Source organism: Emydura macquarii, unplaced genomic scaffold, assembly GCF_026122565.2.
Source record: "Emydura macquarii macquarii isolate MOO-44397 ecotype Brisbane River unplaced genomic scaffold, CSIRO-AGI_Emac_v2 contig_1132, whole genome shotgun sequence".
In the NCBI taxonomy this organism is placed as follows: Eukaryota; Metazoa; Chordata; order Testudines; family Chelidae; genus Emydura; species Emydura macquarii.
The window spans coordinates 202,481-226,810 of NW_027131269.1; the positions used below are offsets into that span (position 1 = coordinate 202,481).

Consider the following 24,330-nt stretch of genomic DNA (forward strand, 5'->3'; position numbering starts at 1 on the left):
TGCAGATAGCCAGGAACGGAGTTGAAGAGGAGACATAACAGACTCTAACTAGAATTTATACCAATTAACAGAAACAAGGTTTACCCTTGCCTCGACCCCGTTCTCTGTAATTTAGGTCTGACCATTTGTCCAGCTTTTAACTCTTTACTCTCCTACGCGTAGGTGCCAAACTCACGCTTTGTGAATCCCAAGGCTTTTCTAGGCACCTAAAAGTTAGGCGTTGCGACACTCAGTGTCATAATACGGGAGTCCCTTTGTGAATCTAGCACAATGGGTCTTTCTGAGAGGAGAGCAAATGACGCTTAGATCTGTAAAAGTGACATTGGTGCTTAGCACTAACAGCCTTTTCTGATTTATTTGTACAGCTTTGAAAATAAAAACTGTTCCTAAGTGCCCCCAACAGTGTCTGCTTCCACAAGATGCCCAGGACAGGAGACAGCCACCTCTTTATGGAATCAGACCCAGTTCCTGAGAAACAAGTGCATGGATCTCACTTGGAAAATGGGGTTTTCTCACCCTTCAGAATTCTTTCATTTAAAAATAGCTTTGTTTTGGAAAAAAGAAGGATACTGTTAATTTTAGTTATACAAGCACAGATCATTAATGCCATTGATTATTTCAGGGCAACTTTCTCACAAATCCATTTAGCTACATCGCTGCAGATTTCGGAAATAGTGTGGTTCTTTTTGATCATCCCACAGCTGTCCATCTCTTTGTCTCCTGTTAGCTGGAACCTGTGGCACAAAAAGCAAAAGTCACTGTGTGTTTAGATTTATCAACCAAGATCTTTAGCAGTTCTTCCTCGTTCGGATGGGTGCCTTGTCTCGCTGCTATCTTCCTTGATCTGTGTTTTTCTCTAGAGCCCCACCTCACAGACGGGGAAAAAAGCTGGGCAGGCTCAGTTCAGTTCTGGAAAACACTTGTCCACTTGCAAAATCCATCACGATTGTTGGCCACACGGCTGGGGTAATTGAATCGTGCTTTAAGGCTACACCTAGCTGGTCTCCAAGAACAAAGACACAGTAGATGTGGGTGTATTTTTAAGACAAAGTTAAAATTGTCATTTGTATAGCAACAGTCAATGGTGCCTTAACCCAATATTTAACCCTGCTTCTACCCTGTTCCCCTCTTTTTACCTCATACCTCGTCACCCGTGCCATGGCTGCCTGACAGGATAACCAACAGGGAGTAATTCTAATGCTATACCAAGAGCAAAATTCTATGTTAATGCAACATTGGTGTTGAGCATTTACCTACCAAAATAAAAAGAACACTCTGAGCATACATTCATAGTAGTTTGAATGGTCCCCTGGCATGAGTGCATTGGAGCTCAGTCACCCATGACATGTTCACACAACTCTGGCCAGGGGTGCAGCTGTGGTAACAAAAATTAGCAAGGAAGTCTAGTTCCTCAGGATCTATCATCGCATACTGAAAGAGGACCATGTAAAATTTTAAAAGAAACATTTCATTCTTTTCTTATTTGACAGGTGATCAATTAAGTGCTGTTGATTAATTATGTAATCTTCCCTAAGACAGTTTCCTCCGTTCTATATACTAGTGTGCAGTGTTAATATTGTGCATGGTGTTTGAAAGAAAAAAAGGGAAAAAATAGATATTTTCTTCTGATGAGTTAGGGTGCAATTCTCATCCATATACTGACTAGTGGAAGTACCTGTGGGAGGTGTAAAGCTGTGAATAATGCTCAGATTATTACAGTTTTCCAAGTCTCATATGAAATCTGAATCCGGAGGTAACGTGATCTTTCGCATGACACAGTTCACGACTTTCAACTCCTGGCAGTTGAAGGGCTGCACACACCTTTTTACATTCCGAATTGGCAACATTATTTCCTCTTCCCCCCCAAAAAAGATACATTATAAAGCTTGAGCTGTCCATCCCAGGGGGAAGTGTAGTGCATCGCTATGTGAGGCTAGGACAGTGAATGGTACTTCTTTTAAGGCAACTCTCTGGTTCTCTAGAAACTTGGCTTACAGTTTAAAAAGTCTCATGACTGTGAAAATCTTCAAACTGTCAAATGAGTGTAACCTACACAGGGACGCGTGCCTGAGTCTGTAGAGAGCCTAATCCACTTGCTCTTGGAGGGGGGAACTGCTCCATACATCTCAATGGGAGGAAAACTACCAGCCCCAGTGAGCTGGGCATCCCTCCAACCCGACCCCAGCAGGGGTCTCTGTGTGTGGCAAGAGGGAAAAAGGGCAGATGCTTGACTCCCCTACCCAAGCAGCAACACACCAGTTGCTGGGGTAAGTACTAGTGGTCCTGCTGCTGTTGTTCCTGCTTCTCCAGGGCAAGGGAAAGGGGGCCCAGCTGCCACTTTTGGAAGGTGAATGGTGTTCCCATGTCCCTGTGTCTCGGAGCTATTGTCACAGGCTCTCTGCAGACTCAGGCAGACGTTGTTGTGTCTGGTACAGCTGGGTCACATTTTCAAGCTTTTGCTACATGAACATGAGGGCTTGAATCTTTTTTTAAAAATGAAAACGAAGATTGTGACCTCACCCCATGACAGTGGCTGTCAGGGTCTAGGGCATGTGACTACTGTGACTCTATTGGCCCTGCCCATGTGTGTATTCAACCCTTCTCTCACACAGTGGAACCAAGCTTGAGCCCAGCATCGCTGGGATAGTCATATTTTGTACAATTGTGCAATATGTACTGAGTGGTGTCTGAAGGGCTGGGTCTGGTTGGTGGATGGGGCTTGGGAATATACTGCCACTTTCCCTACCCTCATTCCAGCCATGGGGTGGAGGTAAAATGTGCTCGGCGGGAGAGGGGACCCTGACCCTGAATTAATGAGCACATTGCTGGACAAGTGCCCCGTAACTCAGCCAGAGTAGCACAGCTAAGAGCTAACATAGGAGCCAACAGCTAAGTGCCTCTTTATCAAGACAAGGATTATGCTTAAACTAGTGTCTTCCCAGACATGCCCATTCTCCAAACACACCCTGACCTTCCTTTATCCTATGCTCCTGCAAGCACACACGGGGCTTGAGGCTCTCTCCATCTCTCCATGTGCAGGACTCTGCCTGGTGCTTCACTTTACTTGTGCTCTCACACAGTCCCTGTTCCCAAAAGCACGAGGCAGCAATAATCTCATGTTCCCACTTGTGCACCATGCAAAGTTTCAAAGCAAACTAGGAACCATGAAAACTCACAGTGTTTCGTCTAACATGGAGCCGTCCACCCAGGTCCATTTCCTCTCTGGGGATGTAACATTGAGTCCAAGCCAAACATTGTTCATGTGCGTAATATTCAGTATATACCCCTGTAAGTGACAGGACAGAGAAGTCTGGGTGAATATAACCTGCTATAATTCTCTGGCTTCTTTGCTCTTTCTGCAAATGAAGAAAAAGACCCTGCTACACAGCTCTGCAATCGATTTATACCCAATTTGTGCTGTTTCCCTTTTCCAGTCTCACCCCCTCCCTCCCCTGTACATATCAATGATATTTTAATGCACGCTGGCGTAGATTTTTCATAAGCCAAATGTCATGGAGCTGGGGAAAAATCCTAAACTTTGTTGTTGTTTTGCTGCAAGCCCATTGTGTTATATTATTACTAGTGACACTCATCTCTCCAGGGGCAGTTTAAGCCATTTTTATTTACTGTACCATCTCCTCCTTGTCCTGGATCACAAGCATTTCAGAGCTCTTCGCTGCGCAGTCCTCATGACTCTCACGCCAAGATTTACTTTCTTTAGAGACCCAATAGCACTTGTTCTTATGCAGCAGCCACTCAGCAGGACACAGTTTGCACCCGCAGTCCTCTGGAAATAGACATTGGAAAAGGCAGCATTATAGAGGTCAGAAGGATCTGAACAGCACTGAGCTTCCCTGTGTTCAGGAGTTCTGAAACTAGAAATGTTCTCAGCCAAGACATTTCTTTTTATTCACTGTTTGATTGAGGAAATAGCAGATGGAGGTACGGCTCAGGAGAGAGGTGCTTTGGCAGAGCTGTAATGTGAATATGAATTTGTAAGATTGGGCACATAATTCATGTTTTACAGGTTCAGTATCACACAATGAATCTCCCTCCCTCTGAAAAGAGAGACAACACAAAACTGTTGCCTTCCCTGTTGAATCATTTCTGGAGCACTTTAAATGTAGAGAGAGGGAGGCAAGGGATTCTCATAGGACGTTCTGGCTTCCCAGGGCACTCCCAGACAACTGAGGGCTGTGTGCAGATCACACATGCAGAAAAACACCTTACAAGAAAAGTATTAAGGTTGCAAAGTCAAGCACGCAAAGTGTCAGAGTTGCCTGTGCACTCTTTATTGGGCCCCCTTGTGCCTATGCATTAGGATCCAGTCTGTGAGTACATGATCACATACCAGTTTTCTCCGCAGGACCCCTGCTTCGTTCAGGACACATGACGGACAGTGCTCCATTACTGAGCAGCTATTCAATATTTTGTTTTCGTCTCATTTAAGGTGTAGCCCCAGGAGTTCTGCACAGAATTCAAAGCCTGCTCTAAGGACAGAACTATTCATTTTCTCATGAGCTTTCCTCTGGCACTCCAATCTATAGTCTCTGAGAGCTCCACAAAATGTTAATGAATTTTCACAGCACCCCTTTGAGATCTGGGGATTGCAATATTTCCATGTTACAGATGGGGAATTGAGGCACGGAGAGTTTAAGGTCAAAAGTATCCAGCAATATTGGGTTCCCAACTGGAGAAACTAGACTCCGATCCTCAGAAGGTATGTAGGCAGGAATTAGGTACCCAAATCCCTTGATTTTTCCAAATACTTGTTGGGAGAATGTGAAGCAAATAAGGTGAAGGACTAAATAGAAATCTTGCTTTTGGCCTTGCTTTTAGCCCAAATAGATGAGGATGCAAATGAAAAGGAATGTGAGCGAGAGAGCAAACTCGCCCCCACGCAGAGTGCAAGTTTTGCCTTTCTGTAATGAGAGAAGATAACAGGGCAGCAGGGGTCGCTAATCAAGCAGCTGGGAGGGAGAAAGATGCTGACACTAGGAACAGTGATCCTGACTGAATGTAACCCTGCTTCTGCCTCCCTGTCACTCCCATGGGGTACAAAGGAGGCAGTGTTAAAGACCCCAGGCAGAGACCCTCCAAAATGGAACATGACCATATATTGGAAAGGATGGTACTGGGGGGGGGGGGAGGCTACGGGTATAACTGAGTCTACCATGAAGAAGGAGGGGGAAGTGGGGGCTCCGATGCCATATGGAGACATCATTAGGGCAGGAGGGAGTTCCCGTGGCATACAGCACTATGGTCAGGGGGCAGTTCTATGGGCACACAGAACTACAGTCATGGGAAAGGAAGCCCAACTGATGTGAAGGGCTGTGATTTTAAGCTTGCCTGTTTTGACCCCAATAAACCCATCACATCGCATTGCCTGCAGACTGGACTCTGTATCTGGGAACTGAGAGGGAAGGAGCAGGCGATAGCCCTAGCAGCACTTAGCATTTTATAGTACTTCATATGTTCAGAGCACAGCTCCCGCTGACTTCAGTTACAGCTGTGACTGCTCAGCACATCCACAAGTCAGACCCCAGGGTCTCAATTCAGGCACCCAGTGAATGAGGAGCACAGTGAGTGACCATCTGTGGAAGGGTTGGTTTAAGTAACTCTCCCTCACCACCAGCCCCAGTGTACTCTGTCCCCTGCCATCTGGCTCCCTTCTGCATTCAACTCAGGCCACTTCCTTCTCTGTGCTGCCAGGGCTCAGCAGAACACTAAAACCACAGGAGAGACAGGTTCCCAGTCACTGTCAGGACCCAAACCTTGCCCGCAGCAGCTCAGGGGCGGGCTGCAATTGCATGGAAGGTCCTACTCAGCCCCTGCCGCTCTGGGCTGGAGCATGCGCACTGTTGATGGAATCATGGCAGATTGGGTGGCACAATTCTAAGAAGTCGCTAATGAGCAAGTGCAAATTGTGAATTTTCAAAGATTTATAACCTGGCCAAATTGGACAGATCTTCATAGGAACAGCAAAAGGCAGATAGAGCCCTGATTTGTAAGCCACCCCCTTGCCAAATTTCAAGTCCCTATTCAAAGCACGGGGGCAGCACTAGAGCTTCTGAAAGTCAAAGTCTCCAGAATTTTTTAACATGAGGAATACAATGTATTGTCAGTGGCCTGGTTCTCAGAAACATCTGGACAGTTTTGGCTGAAATTAAAAAAAAAAAAAAAAAAAAAAAAAAAAATCAGGCTGAGGCAGACACTTGGCATGGAAGCTTCAGCCTGAACAGCCAGTTTAATTGTCAGCAAAAATATAAGCAACTGAAAACAGGCTGTCATAGTGAGAAGAATCGGTGCAATCTTAATAATAGGTGGTGCTACCAGCCTCACCTATAATCTGCACGTGCACATCCTGAACATCTCTACTCAGTGCCTCAAAACTCAGGAGAGGGAAAGGCAGCCCTAGCTGGGTGCTAACCGCAGCTCTACACTGCTCCATTCTGTGTGTCTACACTTGTGGTCATTAAAATCCCAGGGTCCTATTTTGACTAACAGAGGATTTGCCAGCTTGTGTAACTACATTTTTGCCTCCCTAAAATCTCTCTGCCAATTTCAACTGGATGTGACAGATATTTCCAGATTGTGGTCTATGGGGTGATTGATGGTGCTCCTCTCTGGAAAGCTGACAGGTCACATGTTCCTGGCCTCTCCTCATTTCCACCTGCTATATCTGACTGAAAGACATCTACAGCTACATGTAATGCTTTCCCGTACTACTTCTCCATGTGAGCAACTGATGTAGTTGCCAATGGGATGTTACATGATGGCAAAAAGGGGTGGGAGCGGGGAGAAGAGTCTGGGGTTTACAAATGGGAGGTCAAGTGTCCATTAGGTGCTCTGTATTAAAATGTGCTGCACCCTACAAATACATTTGAATCTCCCCAGGGATTTTGAATTGTTCTTCGCTTTCTCTCCTGAGGTATTGTATAGTGTTGTGTGCTGCTAAACAGCTAGTAAGTTTCACTCCACATGTGACTATGCTGCAGAGGTAAATGAAAGGATTCCTGTGTTATACATTCACAGGAGAAAATCTGTTTTTCCCTTTTAAAAAGGTCCTTAAGTTACTTTTACAGATATGTTAAAAGAATGTTGTTTAGGCTGCAAAACCAAGCAGTCAAAAGTTATGAAACATAAGAAATAAGATTGCCCAGAAAACCTTAAATCTGCCCTTTTGTAAAACATCATCATACAGTCTTTAATTACATGATCACACACTGATTTTCCATGAGACCCTGCTTCATTCAGGGTACAAGCTGGAAAGTGGATGAGGCAGATAGTTTGAAGAAGAGGAAAGATGCTCTTTTGTGATGAAGGCACTAGACTGGACTCTGCCACAGACTTCCTACATGTTGTTAAATAAGAGTCTATCTAATGCAAGAGGGCAGAATTAAGGATGTATGGACAACTATAAAACTGTCATTTCCTAACTTCTGAGTTCCTGACTTTGCAACTAAAACAGTCTTTTAATGTAGTTTTTTTATATAATAGACATTTTATTACACTATAAAATGTGTTTCATATACATGGGAAGTACTTTGAGTGACCACTAGATGTCACTCCTACTACTCCGAACAAACAGCAAAAAATGTATTTATTAGAGCTGTCTGAAATTTCCCTGACTGAAATTTTCAGAGGGTTTCCCCCTTTTTTCCCTTATTTACTTTCTCTCCCTTTTTCCCCCACTGGAGAAAATATGGGGAAAGGCAAAATGCAGAAAAGTCCATAATTTTTAAACTAAATGTTTCGTTTTTCTCAGAAAATTTCCCTTTAGAAAAGTTTCAGAAAATTGAAAATTTGACATGAAAAATAACATTTTTGACAAAACCCTCTTTTCTGATTAAGAGTCAGAAAATTTTCAGCTAGTTCTGGTATTTATCTTGCAGCCGTCCAATGGAACTAATGACAAGAAAATAAAGACAGGAAGATGAAGGTGTTGCACATTTCAGCTATATACAAGATATTGTGATGCAGTAGCTGAATTTTCAATCAGCACGTTTGGAGTGAGTTCTTCCGGGTGGGCACAATGTTGCAAACAGTACAAAGAAGAGCAGCTGAGGTTACCTGTCGAGTTGTTGTCTGGCTTTGGATACCATCTTGGTTTCAAGCAAGACTGGGAATCCTCCAGGTTGGAATTACATTCAGTTCCATTTGTCATTCTCTGACCTCGGTTTTGTCCTTCACAAGGATATGTAACAAAAGGGAGAAAGTAAAAAGTATCAAGTCCCCAAACACCATGAGATACCTATCAAGTTAGGATAGGGACAGAAAAGCAGCGGGAGATGGAATCTCACCCATTACATATTGTAAGTCTCATCCCACTTTTTTGCACATCTCACAGTCGCGTTGTTACAGTCAAATAATGCATGATTCATGTATCAAGCTCTCAGCTCTACTTTGTTTATGTAACACTTTTGATATCTATGGCAGTGATGAAACAGCCAGTCATTTATTCAGAAATGTTTTGGAGGGCAAAAAATAGAATCTAAGTGGAATTGCAGAGGTAGAGGAGAATTCACTGAACCAATGAATCTATGGCGCTGAGATACTCACCCCAAACACCAAGTGCTATCACAGCTGCTGCCAGGATGATGTTGCCAGCCCATCCAAGCCATAGAGCAATCCGATGCCAGCGTGGGCATTGAGGGATATCTGCAAGAATCAGAACCTAGCATAAAGATTTGTAATAAAACATGAAAACGTGTTCTCCTTTGGAGGCTGCACAACAACTTCATATGGAGAGAAGGATTTAGTTTGGACTCATGGAACATGAGGAGGGAAATGATCAGTTTTAAAACTCTCGTAGGCCACATCACCCTCCCAAGGGCAACATTAACTGTCTAGCTGGATGGAAGTAGTGGAAAGCTGAAGAAAATACCAAAGACAAGTCATGTTTACTAGTTAACAAGTTCACATCATCCTGGATCAGAGGGCCAGGTTCTCGGCTGGTGTCACTATGATGGAGTGGGAATTTTCCCCACACTTTGCATTGCTACATAGGGGGACGGGAAAGGGAAAAGGATTACGTTTGCTCTCAAGGCAGACTAAGAGAGAAAGAGGCATGTGTGTGTGTGTGAGAGAGAGACTTAGTTGTCTGAGCTGATTGAATGGTCATTAACAGGACTAGCCAAGGCTGACCTATGTCAGTGGAAATTCTGAGAAGACACTGGAAAGCCCAGTCACCAGGGACATTGACACCTCACAACCAATGATCCAGAGGAAAGAGGATTAAGAGGATTTCCCCGCTTCTCAGCAGAGAATCAGAGCCAAGAGCCCAGCTTGAGAACAAAGGCCTGGGAGATGGGGGAGATAAGTGTGGGCTCTGGAAGATGCGTGAGACTATCTCTCACTGGGAACTGGCTAAGGAAGAAAGTCAAAGAGAGAAACAGAGCCTGAAAATGGAGTTCATTGTAGCTTGCTGGGTGAATTGTGGTTTGACCAGAATGGACTGTGTTTTAACCTTTATGTCTCTCTGGTAACCCAAGGACTTCTAGTGCCGTGTTCCAGTTAGGTAATAAATCCTGTTCTGTTTTGAAGACACTTTTAAGGTGCCACTGCAAATATTGGCTGGGGTGCATTAGTCCCTGAAGGGTGTCTGAGTTTCTACCAGGAGCCTAGCTCAGTTAGACTCGCTAAGCAGAGCTCAGTGTGAAACAAGAGGGATGGAGCCCAGTAGCTCAGTCTATGAGGCAGGGAGGTTGCTTGGCCTACCCTGAAGGAAGAGTGACACCCCTTGTGGGTCTGATTCCTCCAAGAGATGTTCAAAAGCTGGGGTGCAGCACAGATCCTGTGGAACCGTAACAGTGACTCCATATAACAGCATGGCAAAAACAGGCCGTAAGTGGTGGCAGTTGCTGCTGCAGACTTAGCTGTTATCATCCATCGATCCAAGTATACACGTACCCCTCCATGTCTGTGATGTGCCAACCCCACGGCCAGTCACTTAGTAAATACCACTGGGGCTGTTGGCAAGCGGCTAGGAAGAACTCTGAATTGGAAGTGCCTGACTTCCACAAAGAATCTCAGGTATTTGCAATGGTTTGTCCCATAAGCAGATGGAAGTAACCATCTTTCATGGTGAAATAGGAGTACCAGTCTCCTTAACAAATTGGAGACAGTCCAGCGGAGGGCAATGAACATGATTAGGGAGCTGGAGCACATGATTTACGAGAAGAGGCTGAGGGAACTAGGCTTGTTTAGTCTGCAGAAGAGAAGAGTGAGGGGGGATTTGATAGTGACCTTCAACCACCTGAAGGGGGATTCCAGGGAAGATGGAACTTGGCTGTTCTCAGGGGTAGTAGATGACAGAACTAGGAGCAATGGTCTCAAGTTGCAATGGGGGAGGTATAGGTTGGATATTAGGAAAAACTTTTCCACTAGGAGGGTGGTGAAGCATTGGAATGGGCTGGTAGGGAGCTGGTTGTGGTAGGGAGCTGGTGGAATCTCCATCTTTAGAGGTTTTTAAGGCCCGACTTGACCAAACCCTGGCTGGGATGGTTTAGTTGGGGTTGGTCCTGCTTTGAGCAGGGAATGGGACTAGATGACCTCCTGGGGTTCCTTCCAACCCTCATCTTCTATGATTTATGAAGAATGCTGGAAGTTTTTGTCCTTGTGCTTTCGAGGTCTCCTCCCATGGCCAATGTGGAAGGAGGTTGGAATGTCCTTTGTGAGGAATAGGCCTGAGAGGTTGTTGCTGAACCCTACTTATGAAACCAAAAGGACGGGCAAGACATATGCATCAAAGGTGCATGATCTAGTTGTGGCCCTGATAGATTTGATCTTCTCCAGAACATCAATCTTCTCACTGAAGAGGCCCTGACCTTTAAAAGGCAGATCTTCTATCTTCCACTGGGCTGCTGTAGTGAGGCCTGGGGATGGCACTCAGGAATATCTACACAAGACTATCCCAATGGCCTAAGGCATCATATGCTGTGTTAAGAGGATGGTTACCCATTGTACCAGTACCCTAGCTGCCTGCCTTTGTTATTCTGGAAGAGATTCCAAGATGGGGTTCAGAGTGTCTGAAAGAGCTCAGCTCGACCTGCCATTACTGCTTGGTAAGTCAAGAGTCTCATTCCTAGAGATCCTGAGGGACATGCCCTATTGTCCCTGTTTGTGAGAGCAGAATGCAAGACTCTGGGCCTGTCCTGGGTCACTGACACCGTCACTGAGTTGGGGGTAGGATGTTGCTGAAGAAACCAACCCCTTTCTCATGGTACGAGATACATTCCATCTGTTCACTTAGAGATCAGGGGAAAAGGCACAAGAATCAAGCCAAATGTCCTTTGTAGGATTTGTCAGCCTATTTGTCAGTAATAACCTGGATCTGCAGAGCATTGAACAGCTCCACTGCAGAGATACCTGCCATGAGCTATAGAGTATTGACCATATTCCTGAGATGCTCTTGAAACTGTCTAATCATCAGGAGGTGACATCACAGACAAGACTATGTTCTCATCCAGGAAAATGGCAAAGTAGTGTCCCGGAATGGGGATTCTTCCATGTCCGGGGACCATCTCTGTCCCTCATGTCATGGTCTTAGATGCCAGCATGAAGGGACAGTAGGCTAGACTGGTGTTGGCTCAGCCAGTGCCCGTGCTGATAGGTGAGGCAGCAGAATTGGTGCAAGCAGTGGCTGATGGAGCTTCAGCCAAAACCTAGAGATCTACTGCGGCAGGACGTTGGAGCTTAGAATCATAGAATCATAGAATGTTAGAGTTGGAAGGGACCTCAGGAGGTCATCTAGTCCAACCGCCTGCTCAAAGCAGGACTAACCTCAGCTATATCATCTTAGCCAGGGCTTTGTCAAGCCTCAGCTTAAAAACCTCTGAGGATGGAGATTCCACCACCTCCGTAGGTAGCCCATTCCAGTGCTTCACCACCCTCCTAGTGAAAAACTTTTTCCTAATCTTTCCTCTGAGAATCTTTCAAGCCTTATCAGTCCCTGGGGAATGGGGGAATACATTCAGGAATCTGTTCAAATCTTAATTGAGACAACAAGCTCCAACCTCCTGCCGCAGTAGATCTCTAGGTTTTGGCTGAAGCTTCATCAGCCACTGCCCACACCAATTCTGCTGCCTCACCCATCAGCACGGTCACTGGCTGAGCCAACACCAGTCTAGCCTACTGTCCCTTCATGCTGATGTCTAAGACCATGACAAGAGGGAGAGAGATACTCCCTGGTACATGGAAGAATCCCCATTCCGGGACACTACTATGCCATTTTCTTGGATGAGAACATAGTCTTGTCTGTGATGTCACCTCCTAATGATTAGACAGCTCAAGAGCGTCTCAGGAATATGGTGAATACTCTGTAGCTCATGGCAGGTATCTCTGCAGTGCAGCTGTTCAATGCTCTGCAGATCCAGGTTATTACCATCAGGCAGGGGCTGACAAACCCTACGAAGGACATTTGGTTTGACTCTTGTGCCTTTTCCCCTGATCTCTAAGTGAACATAGAATCGTATAATCATAGAATATTAGAGTTGGAAGGGACCTCAGGAGGTCATTTAGTCCAACCCCCTGCTCAAAGCAGGACTAACCTCAGCTATATCATCCCAGCCAGGGCTTTGTCAAGCCTCAGTTTAAAAACCTCTAAGGATGGAGATTCCACCACCTCCCTAGGTAACCCATTCCAGTGCTTCACCACCTAGTTTTCCTAGTGAAAAACTTTTTCCTAATCTCCAACCTAGACCTCCCCCTCTGTAACTTGAGACCGTTGCTCCTTGTTTGGTCATCTGCCACCACCAAGAACAGCCTAGCCCCATCCTCCCTGGAACTCCATTTCAGGTAGTTAAAGGCCGCTATCAAATCCCCCCTCATTCTTCCCTTTTGCAGACTACACAAGCCCAGTTTCCTTAGTCTCTCCTCATATGTCCTGTGCTCCAGCCCCCTAATCATTTTTGTTGCCCTCCGCTGGACTCTCTCCAACTTCTCCACATCCTTTTTGTAGTGGGGCGCCCAAAACTGGACACAATATTCTAAATGCGGCCTCACCAATGCCGAATAGAGGGGAATAATCACTTCCTGCGACCTGCTGGCAATGCCCCTCCTAATGCAGCCCAATATGCTATTAGCCTCCCTAACAACCAGGGCACACTGCTGACTCATATTCAGCTTTTTATCCACTGTTACCCCAGGTCCTTTTCTGCAGAACTGCTGCCTAGCTTGTCGGTCCCCAGTCTATAGCTGTGCATGGGATTCTTTCTTCCTAAGTGGAGATTTCTTTTGGCCCAATCCTCCAGTTTGTTTAGGTCCTTCTGTATCCTATCCCTACCTTCCAGGGTATCTACCACTCCGCGCCAGCTTAGTGTCATCTGCAAACTTGCTGATGGTTCAATCTACCCCATCCTCCAGATCATTAATGAAGATGTTGAACAAAACCGGCCCCAAGACCGACCCCTGGGGCACTCCGTTTGTGACTGGTTGCCAGCTAGACATGGAGCCATTGATCAGTACTCGTTGAGCCCTATGCTCTAGCCAGTTCTCTATCCATTTTATAGTCTATTCATCCAACCCATACTTCTTTAACTTGCTGATAAGAATACTGTGAGAGACAGTATCAAAAGCTCTGCTAAAGTCAAGGTATATCACATCCACCGCCTTCCCTACCTCCACAGAGCCAGTCACTTCATCATAGAAAGCAATCAGGTTGGTCAGGCATAACTTTCCCTTGGTGAATCCGTGTTGACTGTTCCTGATCACCTTCCTCTACTCCAGGTACCTTAAAATGGATTCCTTAAGGACGTGCTCCATGATCTTTCCAGGGATTGAAGTGAGGTTGACCGGTCTGTAGTTCCCTGGATCCTCTTTCCTCCCTTTTTTGAAGATGGGCACTATATTTGCTTTTTTCCAAATTGAGCTTGTTGTCTCAATTAGCATTTGAACAGATTCCTGAATGTATTCCCCCATTCCCAGGGACTGATAAGGCTTGAAAGATTCAGAGGAAAGATTCCTTGCAGACGCTTCTTTTTGTGTTCTTGTATTTTGACAAATCTATGAATATCCATGTTTGTACAATAGCATCTCCTTGTTGTGTGCAAGGTTAAGACCTGAGCTGAGAAAATCATTAGTAACCAACATTCTGATAAAGGTCACCTCTCTTTCTGTTTACATCTGCAAGCATATTGTGCTGATCTTCACTTCATTATTCAAATCTGCAGAATACTTTTTGAACATGATTCAGTTTTTATGTCCCTTGAAGAGTAAATTGCTTGAACAGGAAACTAGGCTCCTAGTAACTTTCTATTTTGACATTTGCACATATTTTTGCAAATTTTAGGGAAGAAAGTGATGGTAAGTGAGATGGTACAAGAGGACAGTGAGGGAGGGATGAAGAAAAATCATCAATAGACCATGGCAGAGAGAACAGGCTCAATCCCTTAACTGTTCGCATCTTGATGTTCTAATGTTTGGTGCTTCTAAAACGGCTCTGATATTTTCTTACTGCAAAATTTTTAAAAGCCACCTTGAAGTACAACCCTAGAGATTGCTTTACATTTTCAAGGCTGTCTTCAAAGAGGAAAATGGCTAGAGACTTAGAAACGTCATTTAAAATAAAGAGTAACAATCTCTAGGCGCCACCAAGTTTGTAATCACTATAGGAGACTCCAGTGCTTTCAATATCAAAGAACTGAACTTCGAGTAACTTTAAAAAGTATAGCCCATTATTCATAATCTTATGTGAGAGTTCTCACTAGGACTTAATAAATAAAACGTAGGACCTTAACAGAACAAGATGTTCTGGAGACATAAGAGGAAAAAAATGGTGTATTTTTTAAAAAGTTGAAAGCTGCTTTTCTGTCTTTTAATTGAAAAGAATTAAACGACTTGTTAAATTGACTTCAAAATTTCCCCCCAAATTTTTTTTATCTAGCCTCAGATTAACAAATGTCAGGATAAAACAGGGTGGGTTTTGGGGGAAAGTTAGAGATGGCGTTAAAAAATTAGGCTGATACTAGAAACTCTTTGGCACATGTAACTACTCTGGCCCACAATTTAAGCTCCAGCTTCCAAAGAAAGTAAAGGACATTTGAAGGGATCCATCTCCTGGTCACAGTGGTCCATTTCCACTCTCCAGCCCCAAGAGGCACAGCATGGGGTTGGAGCTCGCTCAACTCCCTGGGGACAGAGAGTTGGGTCAGGTTTTCCATAGCAGCATCCTGGACCCAGCCTGTGGTCCCAGTGGTCTATTCCCTAATCTGCGTGCATCACATGGGACATGAGTTCCAACTCCTGGAGGCTTGGAGGGAGAGAGAGCTGGAATGGGCTGGACTCCCCCAGGAGCCATCCCACAAACCAACACCTGAGTCCAGTTATCCATTTCCTCCGTCTGTGATAACAACATTTTGCTGCTGCCAGCTAATTAAATTACGTTTGTTGTTCAAGTGGTAGCAGTCTGTGCTGCAGTGCTGAAGTTGCAGGGTTTAAACATTGCTGAAAATATATGAAGGGAGTTGCTACAGAGGCACATAACAGAATTTGGTTTCATCCTTTTCCTTTAAAAAAACTCTAGCAAATTACATACAAAGAAATGTAAATTACAAACAAAGAAAACTCTCAAAAGAACATTATTTAGGTTGCAAAATCAAGCACTCAGAAGTTAGAAAATGCCAGATTTAGCCCCAGCAAATTTATCTCTGCTCCCTTGTGCATATGCATTATGACAACGTATGTCCATGTCATTAAAGACAACTTGTTTCCAAAGCATCCCTGCCTCATTCAATACACAAGATGGTTGCACAGTGAGGCAGAATTAAGGTTATACAAGCAACTGTAAGTGGGGCATTTGCTAACTTTTGAATGATTCATTGTGGAAACTAAATAATGGTTTTGAACTTTTTATATGTAATCCTTCATATACTGTGCTATAAACAGACTGATAAAATATTTGGACTCTTAGTATTTAATTTGCTTGTTAACTGAAATATCAGCTTTATATGTTTTGATTCTAAGATTAGCACTATAATGGTTATCTAAAATGTCCTCTCATTAGTAGCCTGACTCTATTTATAGAAAATATGCTTTGAAAATAGCTAATATATTTACTATTTTACCACAGTTCTGCAAAATATTGTTAGGTTTTTTATTTCCAGATGTCAATCTTTTCAGGAGAGTCTTGTAAAAAAATTATACTATGATTTATATATTTGCATTTTACATCCCTTTAAGTTTAGTTTACAGCATGTTCATTATTCCTGGAACACTGAAAGCTAATATTTTTCCTCCTCTCCTTAATATTGTGATCATCTTTGTTGATCTCCCCTAAGTTAAGAGTTGTCCAAACTTTAATTGCAATGAACTGTAATGACTTGACTCCTCACAAATCTTCCTTATCCAGGTCTATTCAGAATCCAGTACAACCCTGCTCCCTACAGTTTTCTTCATCCTTTATTGACCAAGTTGCTCTTCATTTTTTCTCTTCTCCTCCCCTATTTTTTAACCTCTGATACTAGATTTCAGTCTCTCTACTTGCCTTTTTATAAATCGTAGCAGATCCTTTTCTGTGTTGTTCTTCACATGTAAGTGTCATGAGTAGACTGCCAGTAGCTATGAAGATTTCTGTGACCTTTTGCATGAACATTAAAGTAGAATGTGCAGTATTGAATTAAACAGATTCAGTTACTAGTTCTGACAGATGGTAAATTACCTCACATTTGCTGAATCCTAACATGCAAATGGAACATTGAGATTCACACCTGCTCTTTGTTTCTAGTCAAACTTTAATATAGCTGTGCTACACGTAACAACAACAACAAAAATACATTCAAAAAATGGAATCCAAACCAAAAAAAGAGACCATCCCGGTACAAAACTAAGAAACAAAATACACTTACTGAGGTGCTGAGATGGATGCAGTGACTTCGAAGCGGAAAAAGCTGCAGGAATGTTTAAATCAGCATATACTATTTCTCCAGCCATGGCAAATGCAGAGGAAGGTGAGAGGCCACAGAAGACGAACTGTTTAAGAGCTATCTCATATTTATGTATGAGCCAAGATGACAGACGTATCCAGTAAGAGGAAGTGTCTATCAGAAGTTTTTGATTTCTTTTTCTCCTAGCAATCTAAGAGCGAAATCCATGGCCTAGAGATAAAGAGTGTTTAAAGTACAATTGCACTAGTTCATCTGAGACATTCTCTCGATACATTAGAGCTGGTACTGGGATTCCAAATGAACTGTTGATTTTTTCCCATATTAAAAGAAAGCTGTTCCCTGTTGCATTTTGTACAGAAGCTCTGGAAGTTTTAAGAAGAGAAACTCTTATTATTGCATAAAACTGGAAAATAGATTGAAAGATAAGAACCCACTGGAGACAGACATCTTTAATGTATGCCCCCCCACTAGGGACAGTTATCTTTAACCTATACCTCTTTCTCTAGCTATTCTATGCAGGTCTACACTGTTTTAAGATGAGTGGCTACTCTAAGTTGGGGGCTCTGCGGGTTGTTCCAGTTAGGAAAAAAAATTGCTGATGGAGTATGTTACCTTTGATGCAATCTTACTTACAAAGAATGTACAAAGTCCTGTTTCCTCAAACACAGGAGGGACCAAACAGGAGCCAATGTCCTTGCTCACAGATCCAAAATTCATTTCAGCTTTCCAACCCAAATCCTCTCTCTAGCCTTCTCCCATGGCCAAACCTTGCTTTCAGCAGCTTGTTCAGGCTGTGTATCTTCCCCCTCCCATCCTGCACCCCCGGTCTCTCTCTCTCTTTGCTCTGTCTGGTGCTTCTCTTCTAATACACACACTCTCTCTCTCTCTCCTGGTCAAATAATACACAGTGGAACCTTTTCCCACACAGTGCTAATTTCTGGATGTGCTCACATCCAACTTTGTCTTAAGTGGGGACTTGTGATTAACATCTTATATGAAGCCAATGGTTAAACCTGCAATAATAGCATGCCTGCCACCGTGACACCATTTCTCTGAGATATTCAGTCTCTTGTAAATGGCAAGCTGTGCCTGACCTATCTATTCCAGGGAGAAGCTGCTCTGTTGCATTAGGAGTCAAACCTAGAAGGCGCTGAGCAACATCAACTCCTACTGAAGTAACGGGAGGAAATGGCACTCCCCACTTCAAAGGATAGAGCCCTGTGTCTGACGCTTACGTTGCAGGAATCAGTCAAGGTTATGAAGAATTTGTGCCCACAGTAAAACAGGTTCCCACAGTCACACCATGACCTGATGTGAGAAATACAGTTGGAAGAAACTGGTCTTATGCAGGCACCCCTAGGTCTCTGTAGCACTTACAACTAACATTAATAAGGTTAAGATTTTGTCATGGTTATTTTTAATAAAAGTCAGAGAGAGGTCGGGGGCAATAAATAAAAATTCACGGAAGCCGTGATCTCTCCTTGAATTTTATTAAAAATAACTATGACAAAATGGGGCTGACTGAGGTGGGGATGTGATGAGAGCAGAGGAGCAGGGTCCCCTCCCCCTGCTTCCTGCAGAGACAGGAAGCTGGGGACCAAGACTGGGACCTCTGGGCCTGTGAACCTCCCTAACCTCACCCTTTGGGGCCTGCAGTTCAGCCCAGGGCAGCTCAGAACAGCTCAGGAGGCCCCAGCCACCCGGGGCAGCTCAGAACTGCCACCCACAGCGCCTGGGAGCTGCAGGGTCTGCCAGCAGCTGTTGGGAACCTTGGCTGCCTGGAGCAGCTGGGAGCTCTGGGACACCACTGGTCTTTCACTGCTCACTGGGGCTTGGGGCTCTGGGTCCCCTTTTCACCCCAGCCTTGGGGACAGGGAACTGCCAGGCTCCCTGTCGGCTGACAGCCCTTCCCCGCCTTCCGCCAGGTGAAGCAGAAAATGTCACCGAGGTGGCAGGAAGTCATGGATTCTGTGACCTCCGTGACATAATCTTATCCTTAAATATTAGTTTATTAACTACCTGGCTGATAAATCAGCAGCTCCAGCAGTGTCTTCTCCTCACTTCTCTGTCCATCCCCCCCAACCCCTCCTGTAACCCCAGCAAACCCACCCCGCTGTACAGCAATCCTAGTGACTACAGCACTGCAGTAAAGGAGGCAAAACAACACTTCTGATCCTCAAAAATCAATACAGCAGAGTCATGGTCAATGGAGCTATTTGTAGAGTGAACTGTCTAAGCTAAGCAATCAAAGATGCACGGCTCAGACAACAGACCCAGGCATCAACTGCTGTGAAGAGCTGTCAACATACTTCACTGATAAGATCAACCAAATATGTATGGAGCTGACTGGGAAAGAAAATGCCATTGCTGACCAGACTGTATTATTCATCCCACCATCCCTGAGTTTTCCCCCCATCATACATACTGAACCTCAGGAAGCCCTGGAAAATGTTAGAGATACAACCTATGAAACAGGTCCAGGCCCCTCCTACCTGGGAAAAGTCAGGTAAAAACAGCTATGCCCACTCTTAATGGAAGTTATCAACACCTCCTTCAGAGAAGCACACCGGGCAAATGCCTTGAAAAATGCAACTGTGACATTTTGGGGAATCTGTCCATTTACAACGCATGAATTCTGGTTAATTTAATGAAATTCCTGTATCACTGAATGCTTCGGTGTGTCTGGCAGGGTCCCTGAGATGTATAACATCCCCTTTTTCCTTCCTTCCTTCCATGGTCTGGAAGAACCTGCAGAACAAATAAAATAAATCTTTAACATTAATAACTGGTCTCTGGCCAAACAATGGGTATGCTAAGGAGGGTGCCTGATCTGGGAGAACCAGTTTGACCCAGATGATGTGAAGGGAGGAGGTTTTGGAGAATGGAAAGTCCACAAACAGAAAAGCAAAGAAACCAGGTAGTGATTTGCACCAAAGACTCAGGGGGACTCTGAGACAGAGGAAGCCAGGGCAGGAGAGAGGAATAGAGGGGCATGCTTTTCTAGTAGAGTGGATCTTCTTTGACTGTGGGACCAACCAAGGCCAAAAGAAGCAGGCTGGAGAAGAGAGAGGGCAGACTGCACATTCCAGAGAAGAAGTCATGAGGAGAGAGGTGGAATCCTGAAGGATACTGCCCCAAATCCTGAAAACACTCCAGAGTGGTGAGCAAACTGAAACAGGAATGCTGTACAGATGTTTTATTGTTTTGACAAGAGTTGTATGTCTCTTGAGCAATCAAAAATAAACAGTGATTGAGGGCCTTTTGCAAAGTCCGTGTGTTAGATGCTTCAACTATCATAGAATCATAGAATCATAGAGTTGGAAGGGACCTCAGGAGGTCATCTAGTCAACCCCCTGCTCAAAGCAGGACTAACCTCAGCTAAATAATACTAGCGAGGGTTTTATCAAGCCGCAGTTTAAAAACCTCTAAAGATGGAGATTCCACCACCTCCCTAGGTAACCCATTCCAGTGCTTCACCACCCTCCTAGTGAAAAACTTTTTCCTAATGTCCAACCAAGACCTCCTCCACTGCAACCTGAGACCGTTGCTGCTTGTTCTGTCGTCTGCCACCACTGAGAACAGCCTAGCTCCATCCTCCATGGAACCCCCTTTCAAGTAGAAAAGGCTGCTATCAAATCCCCCCTCATTCTTCTCTTCTGCAGGCTAAACAAGCCTAGTTCCCTCAGCCTCTCCTCATACGTCTTGTGCTCCAGCCCCTAATCATTTTTGTTGCCCTCCACTGGACTTTCTCCAATTTCTCCACATCCATTTTGTAGTGGAGGGCCCAAAACTGGACACAACACTCCAAATGCGGCCTCCCCAATGCCGAATAGAGGGGAATAATCACTTCCCGTGACCTATTGGCAATGCCCCTCCTAATGCAGCCCAATATGCTATTAGCCTTCTTGACAACCAGGGCACACTGCTGACTCATATCCAGCTTCTTATCCACTGTTACCCCCAGGTTCTTTTTCTGCAAAACTGCTGCCTAGCTCGTCGGTCCCCAGTCTGTAGCTGTGCATGGGTTTTTTCCGTCCTAGGTGCAGGACTCTGCACTTGTCCTTGTTGAACCTCATCAGATTTCTTTTGGCCCAATCCTCCAGTTTGTTTAGGTCACTCTGTATCCTATCCCTACCTTCCAGGGTATCTCCCACTCCCCCCATCTTAGTGTCATCTGCAAACTTGCTGAGGGTGCAATCTACCCCATCTTCCAGATCATTAATGGAGATGTTGAACAAAACCGGCACCAGGACCAACCCCTGGGGCACTCCACTTTTGACCGGCTGCTAGCTAGACATGGAGCCATTGATCACTACTCGTTGAGCCCTATGCTCTAGCCAGTCCTCGATCCTTTTTATAGTCCATTCATCCAACCCATACTTTTTTAACTTGCTGATAAGAATACTGTGAGAGACAGTATCAAAAGCTTTGCTAAACTCAAGGTATATCATGTCCACCGCTTTCCCCACATCTACAGAGCCAGTCACCTCATCATAGAAAGCAATCAGGTTGGTCAGGCATGACTTTCCCTTTGTGAATCCATGTTGACTGTTCCTGATCACCTTCCTCTCTTCCAAGTCCCTTAAAATGGATTCCTTAAGGACCTGATCCATGATTTTTCCAGGGATTGAGGTAAGGCTGACCGGTCTGTAGTTCCCCGGCTCCTCTTTCCTCCCTTTCTTAAAGATGGGCACTATATTTGCTTTTTTCCAGTCCTCAGGGACCTCCCCCAATTGCCACGAGCTTTCAAAGATAATAGCCAATGGCTCTGAAATCACCTCAGCCAACTCCCTCAGCACCCTCGGGTGCATTGCATCCAGCCCCATGGACTTGTGTATGTCCAGTCTTTCTAAATAGTCTTGGACCTGTTCCTTCAGCACTGCGGGATGTTCACCTCCTTCCCATACTGTGCCGCCCAGTGCAGCAGTCTGGGAGCTGACTTTGTCTGTGAAGACAGAGGCAAAAAAGGCATTGAGTACCTCAGCTTTCTCCACATCCTCTGTCACTAGGTTGCCTCCCTCATTCTCTAAGGGGCCCACACTTTCCCTAATCTTCCTCTTGTTGGGAACATGCCTGTAGAAACCCTTCTTGTTCCCCTTCACTTCCCTTGCTAGCTGCAACTCCAATTGTGCTTTGGCCTTCCTGATTTCATTCCTGAATGTTTTAGCAGTATCTTTATACTCCTCTCTAGTCATCTGACTAAGCTTCCACTTCTTGTAAGCTTCTTTTTTGTGTTTAAGTTCACCAAAGACTTCTTTGTTAAGCTAAGCTGGACACCTACCATATTTGCTATTCTTTCTACACATCGGGATGGTTTGTTCCTGTGCACTCAATAAGGTTTCATTAAAATACAGCCAGTTCTCTTGGATTCCTTTCCCCCTCATATTAGCCTCCCTGGGGATCCTGCCCATCAGCTCCCTGATGGTGTCAAAGTCAGCTTTTCTGAAGTTCATGGTCCATATCCTGCTGTTCTCCTTTCTTCCTTTTGTCAGGATCCTGAACTTGACCATCTCATGGTCACTGCTGCCTAGGTTGTCACCCACTTCTACTTCCCCTATGAAATCTTCTCTGTTTGTGAGCAGCAGGTCAAGAGAAGCATGGCTCCTAGTTGGTTGCTCCACCACTTGCACCAAGAAGTTGTCTGCAACACTCTCCAAAAACTTCCTGGATTGTTTGTGCTCTGCTGTATTGCTCTTCCAGCAGATGTCCGTGTGATTGAAGTCCCCCATGAGAATCAGGTCCTGTGAACTGGAAACTTTCCCTAGTTGACCGAAGAAAGCCTCATCTACCTCGTCCTCCTGGTCTGGTGGTCTATAACAGACACCCATCACGACATCACCCTTATTGTTCTTGCTTCTAAGCTTAACCCAGAGACTCTCAACTGGCTTATTTCCAGTTTCATACTGGAGCTCAGAGCAATCATATTGCTCTCTTACATATAGTGCAACTCCTCCTCCCTTTCACCCCTGCCTGTCCTTCCTAAACAGTTTATACCCATCCATGACAGTGCTCCAGTCGTGTGAGTTACTCCACCAAGTCTCAGTTATTCCGATCATGTCATAGGTTCTTGACTGTGCGAGGACTTCCAATTCCTCCTGCTTATTTCCCAGGCTTTTTGCATTTGTGTATAGGCACTTGAGATAACTAACCGATTGCCCTACTTTCTCAGTATGGATCAGGAGTCCCTGAGAGTCCCTGAGAGAAGTAAACTAACCCCAAATACCCAAAAGATTGGATCTCTAGAAAAGAGTTCTTAAGCTACTTGGACGTCTGTTCGGGGGTCAGCACTGGTCCTGGGGACCTAGGGTAACTGGACCACAAAGTCCCATTTCCCTGAAGGGGCAACTGATATATCACCTGCATCATGGGAACATGTCAGAGAAGCCAATTAAAGAGAGAGTGCTGGGGCTTGCTCAGCATCAGGAAGCTTAAAGCACAAAGATCTAGCATGATGGGACCCAAACTCAGAAGCCTTGTGGATGTCCAACAGTGGGAGCATTACCAGGGTTAATTAATTAATCTATTAATAAAGAATTAAAGAAAGGTAATATAATTATTGCTAAGCAATATGGGTTTATGGAAAATAGATCCTGTCAAACTAACTTGTTATCTTTTTTTGATGACATTACAAGTTTAGTTGAGTAAAGTAATAGTGTTGACATAACATACTTAGCTGCTTGAAGGCATTTTGACTGAGTACCGCATAACATTAAAAAACTAAAGACCTATAAAATTAACAGTGCATACATTAGATGGATTAAAAAATGGCCAACGGATAGGTCTGAACATGTAATTATAAATGTGGATTCATCATCCAGCGGGTCTGTTTCCAGTGGGACCTGCAGGGTTCGGTTCTTGGACCGACACCGTTTAACATTAATAAAAATGACCTGGAAGAAAACATTAAATCATCACTGACAAATTTTGCAGATGACACAAAAATTGGGGGATGGGCAAATAATGGGGAGAACAGGTCACTGATACAGAGCTATCTGGATCACTTGATAAGCTGGGCACAAACAAATCGTATGCATTTTAATATGGCTAAATGTAACATCTAGGATCAACGTATACAAGCTATGCTTAGGGGATGGGGACACTCTCCTGGGAAGCAGTGATTCAAAGAGATTTGGGGGTCATGATGGATTGTCAGCTGAACATGAGCTCTCAGTGCACCACGGGGGCCAAAAGGGCTCATGCAATCCTGGGGTGCAGAAAGAGGGGAATCTAGAGTAGAAGTATAGAGGTTATTTTACCGCTGTATTTGGCACTGGTGTGACAGCTGCTGGAATACCATGTCCAGTTCTGGTGTCCATAATTTAAGAAGGATGTTCACATACTGGAGAGGGTTCAGAGAAGATCCATGAAAATGATTAAAGGATTAGAAAACTTGCTTTACAGTGATAGGCACAAGGAGTTCAGTCTATTTAGCTAAACAAAAAGAAGG

The 24,330-nt window shown here is 44.5% G+C and overlaps 1 protein-coding gene across 1 annotated transcript; it reads right to left on the reverse strand.

Annotated features, from left to right (window-relative positions):
* Positions 1 to 572: 572 nt before the first annotated feature.
* LOC137152013 (killer cell lectin-like receptor subfamily B member 1B allele C) lies at positions 573 to 16,947 on the reverse strand. The gene is made up of 6 exons (XM_067546490.1): positions 16,845 to 16,947; positions 8,563 to 8,661; positions 8,074 to 8,187; positions 3,633 to 3,787; positions 3,177 to 3,286; positions 573 to 734 (listed from the first exon to the last, which is right to left on the reverse strand). Exons 1-6 carry the CDS (start codon positions 16,927 to 16,929, stop codon positions 614 to 616), a joined length of 684 nt encoding a protein of 227 aa, XP_067402591.1. The 5' UTR covers positions 16,930 to 16,947; the 3' UTR covers positions 573 to 613.
* Positions 16,948 to 24,330: the final 7,383 nt, after the last annotated feature.

Coding starts and splice junctions, on each gene's coding strand:
- LOC137152013 (XM_067546490.1), bottom strand. CDS start 16,929: ATGGCTGGAGAAATAGTATATGCTGATTTAAACATTCCTGCAGCTTTT. Junction 3,788..8,073: donor GCCAGACAACAACTCGACAG/GTAACCTCAGCT, acceptor GTCTATTTCCAG/AGGACTGCGGGTGCAAACTG. Junction 3,287..3,632: donor TCCAGGACAAGGAGGAGATG/GTACAGTAAATA, acceptor TGTCACTTACAG/GGGTATATACTGAATATTAC.